This window comes from Mustela nivalis (genome assembly GCF_964662115.1).
Source record: "Mustela nivalis genome assembly, chromosome: 1".
Taxonomy (NCBI): domain Eukaryota; kingdom Metazoa; phylum Chordata; class Mammalia; order Carnivora; family Mustelidae; genus Mustela; species Mustela nivalis.
Genome location: NC_139020.1, coordinates 91,945,462 through 91,962,967, shown reverse-complemented (window position 1 = coordinate 91,962,967; position 17,506 = coordinate 91,945,462). Strand labels below are relative to the sequence as shown.

The 17,506-nt window shown below is 41.2% G+C and overlaps 1 protein-coding gene across 1 annotated transcript; it reads right to left on the bottom strand.

Annotated features, from left to right (window-relative positions):
• Window positions 1-767: 767 nt before the first annotated feature.
• SAMD7 (sterile alpha motif domain containing 7) lies at window positions 768-17,165 on the bottom strand (the record flags this gene model as incomplete). The annotated part of the gene is made up of 7 exons (XM_082696710.1): window positions 17,050-17,165; window positions 16,051-16,175; window positions 12,422-12,500; window positions 10,635-11,266; window positions 9,405-9,526; window positions 4,477-4,587; window positions 768-965 (listed from the first exon to the last, which is right to left on the bottom strand). The coding sequence occupies exons 1-7, from the start codon at window positions 17,148-17,150 to the stop codon at window positions 768-770; spliced, it is 1,368 nt and encodes a 455-aa protein (XP_082552836.1). The 5' UTR covers window positions 17,151-17,165.
• Window positions 17,166-17,506: the final 341 nt, after the last annotated feature.

Here is a 17,506-nt window from a genome sequence, read left to right as displayed (position 1 = left end):
CAGAGACTTTCTGTCAAATGGGAGGTTGAAAGGCACTCCACAGGGACAAGCAGAAAGCCACTTTCATCTTCTTCCCTCCCTCCTGCCAACTCAAACCTGCATGCAGAGATAACTCTTCCCCACCCCTCTGGTGAAATCTGAGGTGGGCAGTATGGCTTTTCATCTCCCTCTCAGATAACCAGTAGTTATTTTTAGTCATAACATAGTTCCGTGTCAGAAAGAAAATGCTGAGTAACAGTCACTCTGAACTTAAAGGTCCAACCAAGTTTCTGTTTTTCCCTAACTTGGTCCTTCTTCAGCCTGGAAGCCTGAAATGAGAAAACGTGGGGGCCCTGCCGTCAACGTCTCCTCCTTTTTACACTTGGCCACTTTTTCTTCTACCTCCTTTCAACTGCTGGAGGTTGCCTTTGTCTCTTTCTGGGTTGGGGGATGGGAAATGAGTGAAGAGACATAAGGAGCTCTTTTATGCAATACAGGTTATTTTGGCTTCTTCAGAGATTTCCACATGGAAACATCCAACTGTAGCTTTTTTTGGTGTTTGCAAATTCTCTCCTTCATTTAGCATTTGCTTCCAAGGATACACCTCCAGCCGCTTCGCTCTGAGGTCACTTTAGGAAGCCTTTCAGGCAAGGTCTCTAAGGGCTCCAGGTGGGCTGGCTTCTCTCCCTCCCAGTCTCCACCTCATCCCGGGAAACCCTCCCACACCTTTCAGAATGTCCTAGACTCTTTGGAAAACTGATTAAGACCGTTCTCACTCCTTGAGGGTTTTAATTTCTCACGCTATCTCGTTCAATTCCTTTAGGAATTGTTATATCCTGGGAACAAGGGATGTCTAATGTATTATCACCCCAGGAATTAAAATCCAAAAGAGGAGTTGTATCTGCTGGTTGATCAAATGCTTGTTTTGTATTGGTAGGAAGTGAAAGACTTTTCTTGTACAACATACTTTCCACATGCTGAGATACCTTTGAAGACAAAATGGTGACAGTAGTTAAGGCTAGAGATTCTTCTAGTAACCCAACACACTCTGCTTAGCCACAGAGGGCAGGGAGGTTGAGGTAATTTCAGGCATGGGTCATCTGTATAGTTGTGAGGGACACAGTTCTAGGACATGGTGGGCTTTTTATTTCTCTCAGTAGCATACAGTGTTTATTACTGTAATACTAGATATGAAGGGGGTAGTAACTTCCAAATTCTTATTCCCGGGTCTGCTATGGTTCATCTGTGTATACCATTATTTTATTCTGAGTTCAGTCCACCTCATCCTTTTCAAAAAGTCCTGCAAGAGATCCTACAGACACACCGTTCCATGTTTACTAATGGCCAACTGGTAACCTCTCCAAGCCCAGGCTGTAATTCTTTAGATGACTTCAGCACACAGCTGGCTTTAAGTTGGCTTAGTGTTGAAACATAAACACTGCCACCTGGGGCCTCAATGCCCCAGTATCATCCACTGGGCTCCTACACAAACCTGACCCTCAAGGGGACCCAGGCGATTTCTATGTTGTTCACATTATCATAGCTCAAACCCAGCTTCTTCCATTCTAATAATATCTGGGTTCTCAAATTCCAGTAACTCTTTCCTCTCCTATCCCTTTCCTTGTATGCCTTGTCCAGGTCCACCCTCTTAGTTTCTGGCTTTCTGAGGGGGGGGTCTCCTTCTTAGCAGGGCTCACTGTAATGGAATTTTTCCCCTGCTTCCCATTTTGGAGATTCAGACTTTGTTATCTTATCCATTGATGAACTCATGCCCGCTCACTTCCTGGGTCTTCCAGATGTTACCCAGAACCTTCCAATTCTGCTACTTCAATTGGATGCCTGGAAGTTCTCAATCCCAAGGACTCTACAACTGTTCCATTTGGTGGAATGTCTGGCATCAGTCACAGACCTTCCCCCACAACTCCTGTGGGAGCCCTGTCCTGTCGTGCAGGCAGAAGGAGTTTGGACATTAGAGCTCAGCTGGGCTCCATGGAGGCACTGAGACATGTCAGGTGGGAGCCAAAGAAATGACTACAGCCCTCAGAAAATGATTTGGGGTTAATACTAATGGCAAGCGAGAAGACTTGGAGAACATAACACTGTATGACAACTATAGTCAAGGTGGGGGTGGGGGAGAAAGAATTACTTGGAGTTAGCCACATTGTAAAGACCAAAACAAAACGAAACAAAAGAAAACAAACAAACAAAAAAACATAAATGATAAATTAAAGCTAAGGAAAATCAGATTTGAGAAAAAATCCTGCAGTGTCATTATAAAGTATGCCAAGTATCCTCATTAAAGAAAAATAAATTATTTAAAAGTGAATATGGGGTGCCTGGGTGGCTCAGTCTGTTAAGCATTGACTTCAGCTCAGGTGATGATCTGAATGTCCTGGGATCAACTGCACTGGGCTCCCTGCTCAGCAGAGAGTCAGCTTGTCCATCTTTCCCTCCCTCTGCCTCCATCCCTGCTCCTGCACTCTCTGGCTCTCTCTTAAATAAATAAATATATACAGACATACATACATACATAAAATCTTTAAAAAATGAAGACCACATTGTACTGATGTTAACTTCTTAGTTTTGACAAATGTGCCACATTATGTAAGATGTTAACGTTAAAAAAAGCTGGGTGAATTCTCTGTAGTATCTTTGCAACTTTTCTATATCTAAAATTGTTTTAAAATAAGAAGCTGAAAAAAAGAATACCAATGGAAACATGAAAGTATTTACATGAAATAAAGAACTTTTTTGCCCTAAAATTTTTAAGCAGATAAGAATGGCTTTTGAAGGATATTTTCAAATCTCATTGTACTTTGCATAAAACAAGCATTGTAGAAAAGTACAGTCCTGTATAAATTCTGGGAAGAATTAGCTGATGCTTCTTGGCTTCACTTTTAGGAAACTCACTCTTTCAGTAAATAATTTTTGACCTATTTATTGGTCTTGCATATTCTAAGAATACATCAGTCAACAAAACAGATAAGTATCTGTGCTCTTGTGGAGTTTACATTCTAGTGGGGTGGGAGAAATCAACGATACACATGAATATAATAAATGAGTTATATAGTATGATCTATAAGTGCTAAGGAGGAAAAAAGAAGAGCAGAAAAGGGATAGCAGCAGTATGCATGGGGGTTAGGCTGTGTACACTTTTAAATAGGGTGATCTGAGCAAGCTTCATTAAGCAGGTATGTGGAGCACGGATGAAGAAGAGGAGGGAGGAAAGCACGAAGGTATCGGGGGAAGAGCATCCCAGGCAGAGGGAACAACCCTAAGGTGGAGTGTGTCCACACGTTCAAGCAGCGTCTAGAGGCAACTGGTCAAAAGCAGTAACTGCAGGGGAGGGAGGGTACATAAGTAGAAGATGAGGTCAGGAATTTAAGGATAGTGGTGGGTGGAGAGGAGCACAAATAATACAGATCTCTGGCTTTTCCTCTAAAGGAGATGGGGAGCGAAGGCAGACTTTTGAGAAGGGAGACATGATCTGTCTCATGTATTAGAAGGATCATCCTTAACTGCTTTGTGGCTAGATGCTGGGGAAGGCAAGGGCAGAGCAGAGAGAACCGAAGGCTAAAGCAGTAATCCAAGGACAGATAATGGAGCGTTAGTCCCAAATGAAGCAGTGGAGATGGCAAGAAGTGGTGAGCTAGAGTTAGCTTGTTCCAGTCTCAAGAGCCAGTTGAGAAACTCCTTGGAAGTTTGCAAGCCAGTGGTTAAGCACGGCATTATTAGAAGTTAAATTATGGTAAACTTACAGTTAAATATATTATATTGAAAACTCGAGTAATAAATATTCAAAAACTCATCACTTCTTAATTGTTTTTACTGAATTATTTTACTATTATTACTACTATTACTAGTTTAGAGAGTGGGTGTGCACATGCAAGCAGGGGGAGGGGGAGTGGGAGAGGGAGAATCTTACGCTGACTCCACACCCAGCACAGAACCCAACGTGGGGTTTAATTTCACAGCCCTGAGATCATGACCTGAGCCGAAATCAAGTTAGACCCTTAACTGGCTAAGCCACCCAGATGCCCCATACTGTTATTTATTATTATCTTTACTCCTGAGTTCATTTAGGTCCCTTTAAATAGAGAAAATATTTGCAAATGGGGTACTGCTGTGCATTTCTTCCCAATTCTGTATTCAGTGGCATTACATTAGGAGTTTGTCAGTCAGATTGGGGTTTTTGCCCTATAGAAATGAAATGCTACAAATCAGCGTTCATTTTGTGTTTGAAGAGAACTAGTTGTTAAGCATTAACCAGCACACCATTGCTTTATGCCTTCCAGCTATAGCTAGGAACATGTACCACTACTCCATCCAAAGCTTTCGGGTTCCCTCGCTCCTATCATGTCCCCACCCACAGAGGCAATTTTTCATAAAGAGGTCAAATAGGTATTGTGCATACTACAACGGGAGAAAAATTAAATAACAGATTTCTTTTAAGTCTCATACCATTAATGCATATTTAGTTACAAGAACTCAGCATACCTGTGATTGAATCTTTAGTGCCGGTCCTAGCTTTAATCCCAGAGTGCTTCGGAGATGCTCCTCTGTGAGTAACGGCAAGGTTTCCCCATCAATTGCATGATCTTTAAATACCTTATTAAATACAAAAGGTGTTAACTTTGTCTCTATGAGTTTTTTAAAAATTCTTGTTTTGTATATAGGTATTTAAGTTTTGGAGGAAACATTAAGGCTGCTTGAGGCTGACACTAAATATTATAAAATTTCTCATTTTATATTATTCTCTTTTCTGTGCTCTGGTGGCAAGTTGTCTGTGTTCTTTCATTACTCTTAGAGCACATTATAATTCTGTTTATGGGACTCAAGTCCATCCTGGAGTAGGTATTATTTGAGGGCAGGTCAGTGTCTTATTTACCAGTAGCCCTGTAATGCCATGGCTGGCACATAGTAGGTATGCAATAAATGTTGCTGGACAATTTAATGAATGCACAAACAGACTGAGTAAAGGATTGTGGGTAAAGATAATGGCAGACAAATTTCACTTTTCACATAGACAGATACAGCCTCTGTCCACTGCCTTGGACGAATGGCAAGGGGAGGAGAGATAATGCTGGTGAGAACCATCATTCTGGGCCTTTCTGGGGCCCTCTCTGTTCTGACTGTGGAGTGGATGCCATCATGCCTTCCTTTCTTCCAGAAACTAGGAAGGCTGCTGGTGGACAAAGATGCCAGGCAGATAAAAAGGTGAATCAGAAAATCTGGGCAGACTGGCAGCACTGTAACTTCATGATTTCCAGCTTCAACCTGCTCAGCAATCCTATATTTACTGATGTGATCTGTTTTTTCTATTTTCAAGCTTTCTTCACACTCTTCAAGCTTAAGACCTTACAGAATTCTCCCTCATTTTTAGCAGACCATATAACTTCCTAATTGAAAAAGGAAGGAAGGAAAGAAAAGGAAAGGAAAGGAAAATAAATAAAAGAAAGAAAGAAAAAAGGAAAAAGGAAGGAAGGAAGGAAGAAAAAGAAGAGAGAGGAGAGGAGAGGAGTGGAGAGAAGTGAAGAGTTTCTTTGGGGCGCTTGGGTGGCTCAGTCGGTTAAGCATCTGCCTCAGGTCAGGTCATGATCCCAGTGTCCTGGGACTCCCTGCTCAGTGGGGAACCTGTTTCTCCCTTTCTCCCTCTGCCCCACCCTCCTGCTTTGCTCTCTCTTGCTATTTCTCTCTCTCTCTCAAATAAATAAATAAAATCTTAAAAAAAAAAAAAAAAACACCAAAAACGATCTACTTCTAATTCTGCCCAGCAACCTAACCACAGATGTGCTCCAGGCTGCATTTGACATTGTTGACCACTTTTTCATGAAAAATGGTCTTCCTTGCCTTTGTGAGGCATCTCCCTCCTGCGGACTCTACTGAGGCTACCATTTCTTTATCCAAACCCTTCTGTGTTTGGGTTTCTGAGGCTTCTACTTTAGGTCCTCTTAGGTTTTCCTGATTTACCTCAGTCTTTGGCTTCAGTGAATGTCTCTCTATGCCAAAGTCTCCCTGAAACTTAGAAGCTGAATCATGCTAATTCTGCCTTTTAGATAGTTGTCTTTTTTTCTTTTTAAGGTTTTATTTATCTTATTTCTCTCTCTCTCTCTCTCTCTCTCTCTCAGCAAGCACACCAGTGGTGTGGTGTGGGGGCAGAGGGAGAGAGACAAGCAGACTCCCCAAGGCCTGATCCCAGGACCCTGCGATCATGACCTGAGCCACAGGCAGATGCTTCACTGACTGAGCCACGCAGGCGTCCTAGATGGTGTTCTTATCTACCCACCCATCTGGTGCTACCCTGGGTCTAGGGCTTCCCTACTAGCCTTGCCACCTTCAACCTGTTTTCATAAGAGCAACCTAAGTAACTTTTCTGAAATAAAAAGCTAGGCGCCTCAGCTGCCTTCAGGATGAAGTCATAATCCCTCACAGGGTGTCCCCAGCTCTTGGTGACCTGGCACCTTCCCCTATTCCAGCCTCCTGTCCTGCCATTCTCACCTGTCCTACCTTGGTTCTCTGTGCTACCAGGAACTACTCTTGAAATCCCAACTGTGCTAAATTCTTTCTGGTTCCTGGCCCTTCTCCTGGAAATTCCTCCTTTGCCTCACTTCCACCTCACCAACCCCCTCAGTTGGTAAACTCACTGTCAGACGCCTCACTCTTCAGGGAAGGGATACATTTTCAAACCCAGGCAGGTTGGCAGGCAGGGCCTGACCCTCAGCTCTGGTGGCGGAACCTGGCCCCAAGGCAAAGTTGCAGAAATTTCTACTGTCACTTAGATGTCCCTCCCCCCTCATTCTCAACACAGTAGTTGAGGCCAAGAGCACCCTATAAACATACACATAGTTTTAGTGATTTCAGTTATTTTTAGACAGAGAACATTTTACCGTTGAGTCACCTAGAACAAATAAGAATCACTGAACACTACATCAAAAATTAATGATACGTACTGTACAGTGACTAACTGAACATTAAAACAAACAAACAAATAAGATGTGTTGGAACATCTCCTGGACATCCCTGAACAAGTGAACTACCAACCCTCTTTCTACATCTGTTTAAAAGAACTCATTCGCATAGGAGCCTCGGGGTCTAGTTGTGGTTCTTTTCTTCTGGATTTCTTTTGATACCTGCAGGAAGCAGGTGGTGGGAGACTGCTGTGTAGCCACCTAAGGCAGAGATGAGGAAGAAAACAGGGTTGGGAGATATAGGGGGAGGACAGGGAGTGCAACTTCGGGGTAGCCCCAGGCTGTGAAATACTAGACAAGGGATTTAGTGGCAGCTGCGCCTGAGCCATGCTGCTTTGATGCTTGTTGCTCTCTGCTGTGTCCAGGGACATTCTCTCTGTTTCTGCACACTGTACTGTCACTGAGCATGGCGGGTCATGCCCAGCAAGTCAGTGGCCTTCCTGCAGCTGATTTTGCCAGCAGTCCCAGGGAGGCAATAGACTAACGAGGAAGCGAGAGCAGAACTTGATCCTAGCCACGTTTGAGAAACATCTAGAAATAATTGTACCACTTCTCGGGGTGGGGAAAGGAGCACTGACATCCTGTTGGTGAGAGATAATGAGTCAGCCAAGTTTGGGGTACTCGTGTTTATGTGACTTCTATGTGTCCGCAAGAGGACGTGGAGGATGATAAAGTATGAAATGCACACGTGGCATCATTTATCACAAGAGTGGTTATTATCAAGAGCACTTTTATGTCTGATTAAGAATGATGAAGCTTCAAATAGATTCTGTCCACTGGAGGTCCGAGGTCACATGTTCATTACACACAGGGTTGCTTATTTCTGGCTGTTATAAAAATTTTGTAACTTTCCTAGTGGTTGATGAGGCACTTGATGCATGGCACAGATAAATTTAAAAAGTGATTACCCCATGGTGAATGACTAGTAAAACAATAATGTTATACTTGCTGAATAGGAGAGAACAGGACAGGAATTTTCATCAAGTATTCAAAAAGACAGGGTGGGTGACTTGAAGAATACAGCTTGCTTCGTAAGTAAGCTGCGGTTCTGTTCTCTTGAGGAGCCTCTGATAGAATGATGAAATTAATGTTTATCAAGTACTTATAAAGTATGAGGCCCTCTTCATGGCTTACAACAATCCTTTGAGAATATATTATACAAGTATACCCATTTTACAGATGATTAACTGTGTACCAAGAAGATAGGCAACTTGTCCCAGGTCACATGTCCAGAAAACATGAAAGCCAGGTTTTGCACTTGTACTTCCTGGTTTCATAAGCCATACTCTTAATGACAACGCTAATTTTTCCGTAAGCCCCATAAACAGAAAAAAAAAAAAAAAAAAGAAAATGTAGAAGAATTGACAGCATTACAATGAAGTAAAAAATGATCACAACACTGATAGCTGAAAAAAGTTATTTTTAACATCCGTTAAGTATGTTCAATTATAATGTCCTATCCTTGCTTTCTTTTCCTTTAATATATAAACCAAAGATAATGACACTAAATTGTAACTTAAAATTGTGTTATTATATCACTTGCAGGGATGCCTGGGTGGCTCAGTCAGTTAAGCGGCTACCTTTGGCTCAGGTCATGATCTTAGGGTCCTAGGATCAAGTCCTACATCGGGGGCGGGGGGGGGGTCCTTGCTCAGCAGGTAATCTGTTTCTCCCTATAGCCTCTGCTGCTCCTCCTGGCTTGTGCTCTCTTTCTCTCTCTCTCTCTCAAATAAACAAATAAAATATTTTTTAAAAATAAAGCACTTAAAAAAATAAAATTTATGTACGAAAATATAGCACTGACATAAACTCTAAAAACTGGCCAACCTATTTTCCCATATGAGTGAAACTAGTCTTCTTTCCACCTCTCCTGACAGTTCATTATAACTAAAAAAAATAGTATTTTATCTACCAGATTTAATTATCTGTGTGTATGTACTTTTGTATGTTGCCCCAGCATACATATAGAATTTTAGAAGAGTTAACTTATTTTTTCAGATCTATTGTCCTGTTACCCTTTTCAGAATGAAGAATATTTCTATTACTTATTACGAGTAGCCTTAAACTTCTGGTACAGAAGTATGTACCCCCAAAGTTTTTGTTATACAGAAGACTAGGGAATGTAGTAGACATTTCTCCCTGTTTTTGAATGTTTGTCCACTGAATCTTTTAATTTGGGGTGAATTCCAACCTCCTGGGAGTCTTGATAGAACAGAAACAAGCCAGACAGACATGGCTCCCCCAGCCTCCCCTGCAAATGGGGTAATGGGGTGCGGGGACTAGACCCAAGCTCCACGGATCCCAGGCTCCTGCCCCATCAACCAGTGACATACGAAGGGGCAGATTATTGGGAATTCTCTCTGAGAGAAAAATACATGTCCAACAGAACTCATTAGGAAGGAAATATATTTCCTACAAGTGTCTTATTTTCATGAAAACACTTCAGTGTTAAGTCACCTGAGCATAGTCTGAACAACCTGGAAGGCCACTAATGAAGTTGTACACGTCATCCACAGTCCATTTCTGAATATCTTCATCCAAGGACACATTTTCCCCAATTGTAGCCAGTGGGTGTGCTCCTTTAAAAATGGAAAGGAAATTATTTGGTGATATAAAATTTCCAGGGAAAAGGGGGAAGCTAGGAGTACAGTTTCATGTATGGTTACCTTAATTTCCTCAAATTCTATCTCTTACCACAGAGGATCCCTTTAGACCCCTATAGATCTATGTATAGGCTCCTTAAAAGATACTGAGAGACATTTTCTTCCCATCCAAGTACTAACCAGGCCCAACCCTGCTTAGCTTCTGAGATCAGACAAGATCAGCACATTCAGGGTGGTATGGCCGTAGACTGGGAGACATTTTTTTTTAAAGTTGAATATCTCCTTTCTTTTTCTTCCCCTAAAGATCTTTAATGACAGCATTATCATAAATAAAGAAGTTGCCGACTGCTCTGTTTCTCTGCAATTCCAAGAGACATGCCATGTGGATTTCATTCTCCAGATGAACACTATCATGTTCTATAATGTTTTGTGATTTATCATGCTTTCTAGGTGACACGGGAATTTAGATACATATTCAAAAATGGCAAATTAACACTTTGTAAGGCAAGAAGTTGGTTCAGTGACCACACTCCCCCTCCCCTCCCCACAAATTCCAGTATTTTAAAATATTTTTGTCTAAAGAAGTTCTAGAAAACTATTCAGTATGTGTTTGGGTGGGGTGGGTAGTGTGCTAATGCTTTTAGGTAAAAAGGTATCACTACAGGAATGGGCATTGAAAGTTAATGTTTCTGTTTCACTGTCCATAGTTTTCTACAGTTAAATACAGGGGAGATAGAATTCATACTTCAAAGCAAGAAGTCCCTCTATTGTGTTTTGAAAAAATTAGCAGCCAATGAAATTAAAATTTTAGTTTAAAATGCTGGTAGGTTTCCCCACCCTTCCTCACCCTTGCCTTCCTAGCTTTTGCTGAAAGTTCTCTCTATAGCTACATAGGAATAGATACGAATGTCACTAATATGGCTTTAGTGGAGCTAACATAATTGAAGTGACTTCAAAAAGACATAGGTCTCAATAGGACTAAGAAAAGAATTAAGGAAACATGATGAGTATAAAGCATTACGGAATAACTTAGGGATTGGTGACCTGTGGCTCATAGGATCTGCCATTGGCCTCTGACACCCACCTGGCAGAACTGGTCGAGGAATTGGAGGGCAAACACCATTCTTTTCCCCACAGGCTGAGAAGCCCTGCTCTGAAGGCTTCTCTTTAGCACCATCCCAGGAGGCCTTTGCTTCTAGAGGCGCACCATGAGCTCCCCAAGGTTTTCTGTGGGAGAGCTCGAGCTCCCCACAGGTGTTGGCAAGAGCTGTAGTTGGCTTTTCATTGGTTTCACTTGACTTCTGGTTGTTGAGAGCTTCATTCTCTGGTTCCTTTGCATATTCATCCTCTTCATAGGAAATCCCATGAGTCTGGCCTAAGAGTTTTTCTTCTACTTGATTTTTGGAGCTCTCAATATCACTGTCTAGAACTTTCTGATTCCCTGTACCTCTCCTGAGACGACGACATTTCTGACCCCAGCTCTCTAGAAAATGTGGACCAGTGGCCACTAGCGTAGGGTTTCCCTGAAGATTTCTCAGGGTGCTTCTGTGAAAATGCAGGTCACCAGCAGGAAGCATACTTCTGCCATGGTAGGGGGCTGGGGCAGGTGGCACACTGGAGCCATAGAGGAATGGTATCCCTAGGCCTGCTAGTCCCTTGGGGTTCACTTTTTCTATTCTCCTTTGTTGGTAAATGGCATGCATTTCCATTTCCATCCTAAAAACAGAACAATATATTTTATACACCTGAAGAAAATCATTAGAAATACAGTCTTCATGGACCTCTGCCTTTTCTGAGATGGGACCTCTGCTTTTCCTGAGTCTTCACACTGCTTATCTGAAGTGTGTTGGGTGGAAACACGAGGTCCCCCAAAATTCACTGGGAAGGAGAGTTTGGAATAAAGATTTGAGGGTGAGAGGTTTGGTTCAATCTCTCAACGGAAAGGCAAGGCCAGTTTTTAAAGCATTAATTCTAATAGGTCTGGCAAATTCAGCAGGAATGGGGATAACATAGCAGAGGGTAGTTTCTTGCCAGAGATTAATCCTCAAAGAAACTAAAATTCTGGAAAGAGGTTTTTAAACCCTGTACTATAATCACAGTGGGACTTAAGGCAGGCAGTAAGTCAATGCAAGTCTCAACTGTTACAAATCAATGCAGCTGGCAGGGGTTATGTAGGAGGACTTGTTGAGGGCTTTGCTTACTTTACTTTGGTTATTGGTTTTCACCTGGACCCCCTGGGGTTTAGTGATGAGAAAACTGAGGATAATGCCTTCTTGCACCCCAGGGTCATGCCCTATCATTATTGCTGTCTTTTCTTTCCAGTTGCTACAGTAGAAGGCCATTGTGGGGGGCCACTGACGTGGGGCTGTCTGGGCTCTGCTCACAGAGTCTGAAGTGGAGTTGGCAAGCGTGGCTCCTATGTTTGGGCAGAATTGAAGTCATTTAAAATAGAAGGGCTGATATGAATTTCAGAGGCATCACAAGTAGGCATTTTAACTGTGAGGCATTGTTAAACTCTTATGATCTACCAGCTTAGCTTCACTACATAATTTCCAATCTTGCTTTTAACCAGCCTGAATCTATGTTTGTATATATTTCTTTTTGTAATATTCCTGAAATACTTTTTGCATATAATCAGAAATCTATCAAGTATACATAATATAATATGTGTATGATTAGGGTATGTATAATGTATACAAATAAACAAATATAACAAATGAATGAGTGTATGTATACAAAAACTATATCTCTGTCATCTAGCTATTTTTCAGTCTACCTATCTTTCTGTCTATTTACCTATGTGTCTAAAACAAATGAATAAACGAACAAGTGAGTGAATAAAAAATAAATAAAACAACACTGTTATGTTACCTGGCAGTATGCTGCCTTTGAATCATTTCATTTCTTCTGGCCATTGCCTTTATGGATTCAGGTGGTAAAATGCCCCAACCTTAAAAAAGAAAACCATCATCTCACTCCACAAACAAATTAACAATGTTTATTTTAAAATAATACAAAAAAAGTAATTATTTAAAACAGCATCTACAAAACCCTCCAGTAGAGTATAATGTTGGAAACAGTATCAGATAATAGCTGTTCAGCATTTTAGGGTCACTTTGGTGATGGAATGATAAATACTAGATAATTTTATTTTTCTTTAAGTATGGGTCTCATGACTGGTGACATTTTCCTGCCATACTTCAAAAAGGAAAAAAGATTAAATGAGCTGTGGATCGTGGATGTCTTCACTTCTAGCTTTTGAAGTAAAAATGGATAACTTTTTTTTTTTTTTTTGCTATAAGAGAAATTAGTTGACCGTAAAAAAAAAAGTAAATAAGTGCTTCTTATGCATCAAAATGTCTGGAAATAAATGCAGTGATTTAATGGGTAGGATATAAAGCTCTCTATGTGGACTTATTTGTGTATCTGAGGAAGATAATTTTTCCAAAATGTTTTCAATGATGTTGGGTAGAAATTACGTTCTTTGTGTAATCTTCTAAAATATCTTGAGATAACAGTGACATCACAGATTTGAAGGTTGTATTCTTGCTTCATAACTTTATGCTCTATTGACTTTCTTCTTTCTCTGTACTCCTAATGCACTTAGTGTCTATATGTTGCTTTTCAAACTATCTATGGTAAAGGGAATTGTTTTTCTCTTAAAATTTCTACCCATCATAGACCAATACTTTTTTTTTTTTAAAAGATTTTATTTATTTACTTGACAGACAGAGATCACAAATAGGCGGGGGGGGGGGGGAAGCAGGCTCCCTGCTAAGCAGAGAGCCTGATGCGGGACTCGATCTCAGGACCCTGAGGATCATGACCTGAGCCGACGAAGGCGGAGGCTTAACCCACTGAGCCACCCAGGCGCCCATGGACCAATACTTTTAAAAATTATAACAAAATGAACTCTTTTAAAATTGAAATGAAAACAAGCACAAATACAAGTGAAAAAAATTACTAGATCAATAGAGAATTACCCTGTCAATTCATTGCAAAAGTTTCTCTATATATGTATTTATTTGCACAACCTCCTCACAGACCAGCACAGGTCTACAGAACACTCTTTAACATAGTAGACACCCAAATTGTACTTATTAAGTATAGTTTTGTTCACTGATAGTTTTACATATGAAAATCTGTTTTCCCTAACAAGGGGATTAGTATCATGCAGGCTAGAACTGTTTCTTGTACATCCTTTGTACTAAGCTAGAAGATCTCCTTTAACTCCTATTAATAACCTATCTTGAAATAAATCGTACTATATCTTTTTAAAGGAGATTATTTGTCATTTGTAAAATTCAGAGATTAAATGAGGTGACCTCTAAAATCTTCCTAACTCTAAAGCTCTATATTTTTATAATTCAGTGGCTTCAAAGTATTCTTCTTTAGGGAGCCGGTATGCATGAAACTTTCAACCCGGGAGGTACTGGCAAAGGATGCAAAGAAAGTTCTCATGAGAAGTCCAGTAGAGAGGGCACAGTTCTAATTACCTGGATTCTAGGACCCTCTGAAATTTGGAGCCATCAAACCTATTTCAAGTTTCTTTCTCTTTCCCAAATAGATGACATCAAACTTAGGGCTAGTCCAGCTGTAATAATCCACTCTACCTAACATCTAATTTTTGAAATAGAATTCTGTCTTAGTTTCTGTTTTGCTAACTTACTTAGTAACTCAGTTTCTGTAGGACTCAGCCCTTACTTTTCCCTTGCTCACTCTGCTACACATCAGCCTTGAGGCAGGAGACCTGACCTATGTCCCTGAGACAGGTGGTCAACTTGCTTGTGTATATACAAATATTGGCAGCTTCTGGATTTTTTATCACTAAGACAAGCTCTCTGAGTCAGCAATGAAACTATTTCACTGGTCTGTTTATGTGTTGTCTGTAACCATGGGCTGTAGATTTACTGGGTGCTTGCTGCCAGGAGGGGCTCTAATCTGGATCAACTGTTGGGACAGCCTTTTTGGTCCTTGGATCACTCCACGGAGTGTGTCTAGTTTCATATCTGGCCCTGGCTTGTCTGCCCGATCGCACTGTAATGGATCCATGCACAGCATGCTCAAATCTAGGCTGTTCTTCACCGGCCCTGACACCAGTGGTATTTCTTCTTGTGTCAAACTTTTCACTCACGTTGTTCTTATCTACTCAGAGTTGTTGGAACTGGAGAGCAAGGACAAACAGAAATTCACGAATATAGTTTTGGGGAGATAAGATACATCAGTCTGATCTTCAGTATCCTGAGGAAATTCTCACTTCCTAATCTCTCTCGAGCCCCCATCCAGTCATGTTTTCACTGATACCACTCTACTGACTGCTCTTATCAAGATCACCAATGAGCTCCTCTTAGCTAAATCTAGTCATATATCACTAGTTTTCATCTACTTGGCACACTTCACATAGATGCTCTCTCTCTCTCCTTACAACTTCTTCCCTTGCTGTCAACAAGCAAGGTTTCCTCCCACCTCACTGGTTTCTCTTCCTGTTTCTTCCCTGCTTGTTCCTTTTCACATTTTGGATCTTTTCTGTGTCCTAAGAATCACCCTTTTAACTTCTATCTACATTCGTTCTGTGGGTGATCTCATCTAGCCTCATCTATGCTGATGACTTCCAAAATTATATCTCCAGGTTGCCTCCAGAAGTCTTTTCTGGGAGTTAACTGCCTTCCTGACATCTCCCAATGATGGTCGGTTAAGCGCCTCAAACGTAATAGGAGCGAACTCTGCCTAGGATATCTCTCCACCCCAAGAACTCTGTTCCTCTCATACTCTTCCTCAACACAGAAATTCTGCCTTTCCTATTGCTCAGACCAAAATTTTTGCTTCCTCCTTAACACCTCTCTCACACAGCTAATTTCTAAACTGTAAAAAAACCCGTTATTTCTACCTTCAAAATAATTACAGAATCCAACCACATGTTGCTCTTGAACTGTCACCACCCAGGGCCAACCCCTCATAATCTTTTGGCTATTCTAATAGCCCATTAACTCCCATCAGTTTATCCTCAGAACTTTGATCCTATCAAGTTTGTCCCAGACACAGCAGCCAGAGTGATCCTGGTAAAATGTAAGTCAGACCACATGCCTCCTTTGCTTGAACTCCTCAAAAGCTTTGCTTCTTACTCAGAATAAAAGGCAAATTTCCCGCAATGACCTGTCAGGACATAGACAAACAGCCCTAAACCCCTTTAACTCTCAGATCTCATCTCCTCGTGACCTCCTTAGCTCCTCATGTGTAAGATAGGACAGATAGTAATAGTGCAACTTTTCATGTTACTCACCAGTAACTTGATGGTTGGAAGAGTTAAGCAACATACACTCAGGCACACAGTGGCAGAACCATGATTTAAATCTAGGTTGCAAGTACAGAACCTACACGCATTACTGCCACAGAGTTCTGCCACCAAAACTTAGCAGTAAATTTGATGGCATGATGGCAAGCATAAAGCAGCTGCCCAGGTCACAGTTGCTCTACAGACCGGAGCCATTTTTTGCCCATACCTGAGTAGACACGATTAGACAACATGTTCGGCACATTTGCGTTTGGTAGAACAGAAGATCCAAACTGGGAAGGAATGCAAAACTGTCTTGGGTCAGGAGGAGCTACGGTGGAAGGCAATAAATCTCTAGGGGAAAAAAGATATAAAGTAGATAAAATGATGTTGGAATAATACAAATTCCCCATTGTGTAGACAGTGGGCTCTTTTAACTGCCAGACAGAATTCTATCATCTCTTCCCCAAATGAAATGTAAAAATCCTGCAGCCTCTATTGGTTTAAATAGAAATGTGGTAAGAAAGAACTACTAAGGACAGACTGACTCAGCTGATAGCACGACAGATAAAGCAAGAAGAGAACATTTTAAGAATGTCTGCAAACAAGATCTAATCAAATCAATACTGATTTCTGATTTCCCGTGACCAACATACCACTTGGACCACTACATTCTTTCCCCATGTTATGGACATACTTTGGATTGGGTTTTGCCATCTGGAGTCAGGGTTTGACTACCTGGGTGACAATTTATTTATTTTGCCAAACTTCAGTGGTCTCAAGAAGTCCAAATTTATTATTGATGCTCCACGAACAACAATAAATAATGGATATGACTTTCTTCTCAGAATGTCAAAACATGGGGAGCCCGGGTGGCTCAGTTGTTAAGCACCTGCCTTCGGCTCAGGTCATGATCTCGATCCTGGGATCGAGCCCTGAATCAAGCTCCCTGTTTGACAGGAAGTCTGCTTCTTCCTCTCCCGCTTCCCCTGCTTGTGTTTCCTCTCTCAGTGTCACAGGGCAAGTGCTCATCAGCTATGTGTTGAGTGAATATATCAAGCAGGCCTCAAATGGGAAGTGGCAGGAAGTGTGTTGACTGGACACTGCACTGGACACGAATCAAGGAAATAACATTAGTCAAGAAACAACACTGGAGTTATTATCATTTGAAAAGTTAATGATCATCCATTTTCTCCTTAGACCAGATTAGTATACTGGAAAAAAATACCTGTCTGCCGTTGGAGGTTCAAATGGTGAAGGAACCAGTGGCATTCTCTGCTGCCCTGATGCTGTCAACAAAGGGTTTATGGCCATCATAGGATTTATCATCAATATCTCTCGCCACTGATGAAGTTCTAGAAGGGATCAGATAGATATGTTAACAAGTAACTCTACTTTTTGTGAACTATTGGATTTTTTCTTGAACACAATGAACACCTTTTGTATTTCCCCCACATTTGGGGAGACTGCTATAATAAGCTTTAAATTCCATAAAAGCCCCTCCATTTTAAGCACCCAGGTACAACTGTAGAACTTAGTCATTTATCAGTTTGTCCTTGGAGTTTGTTAATGAGCCCACAGGAAATACCATATCACACTACAAGTGATAATAAAACTAAACCAGCCTTGCCAGATTCTGGAAGTACCAACCTCCTTTCTTACAATGTATTTTGATTTTTTTTTAA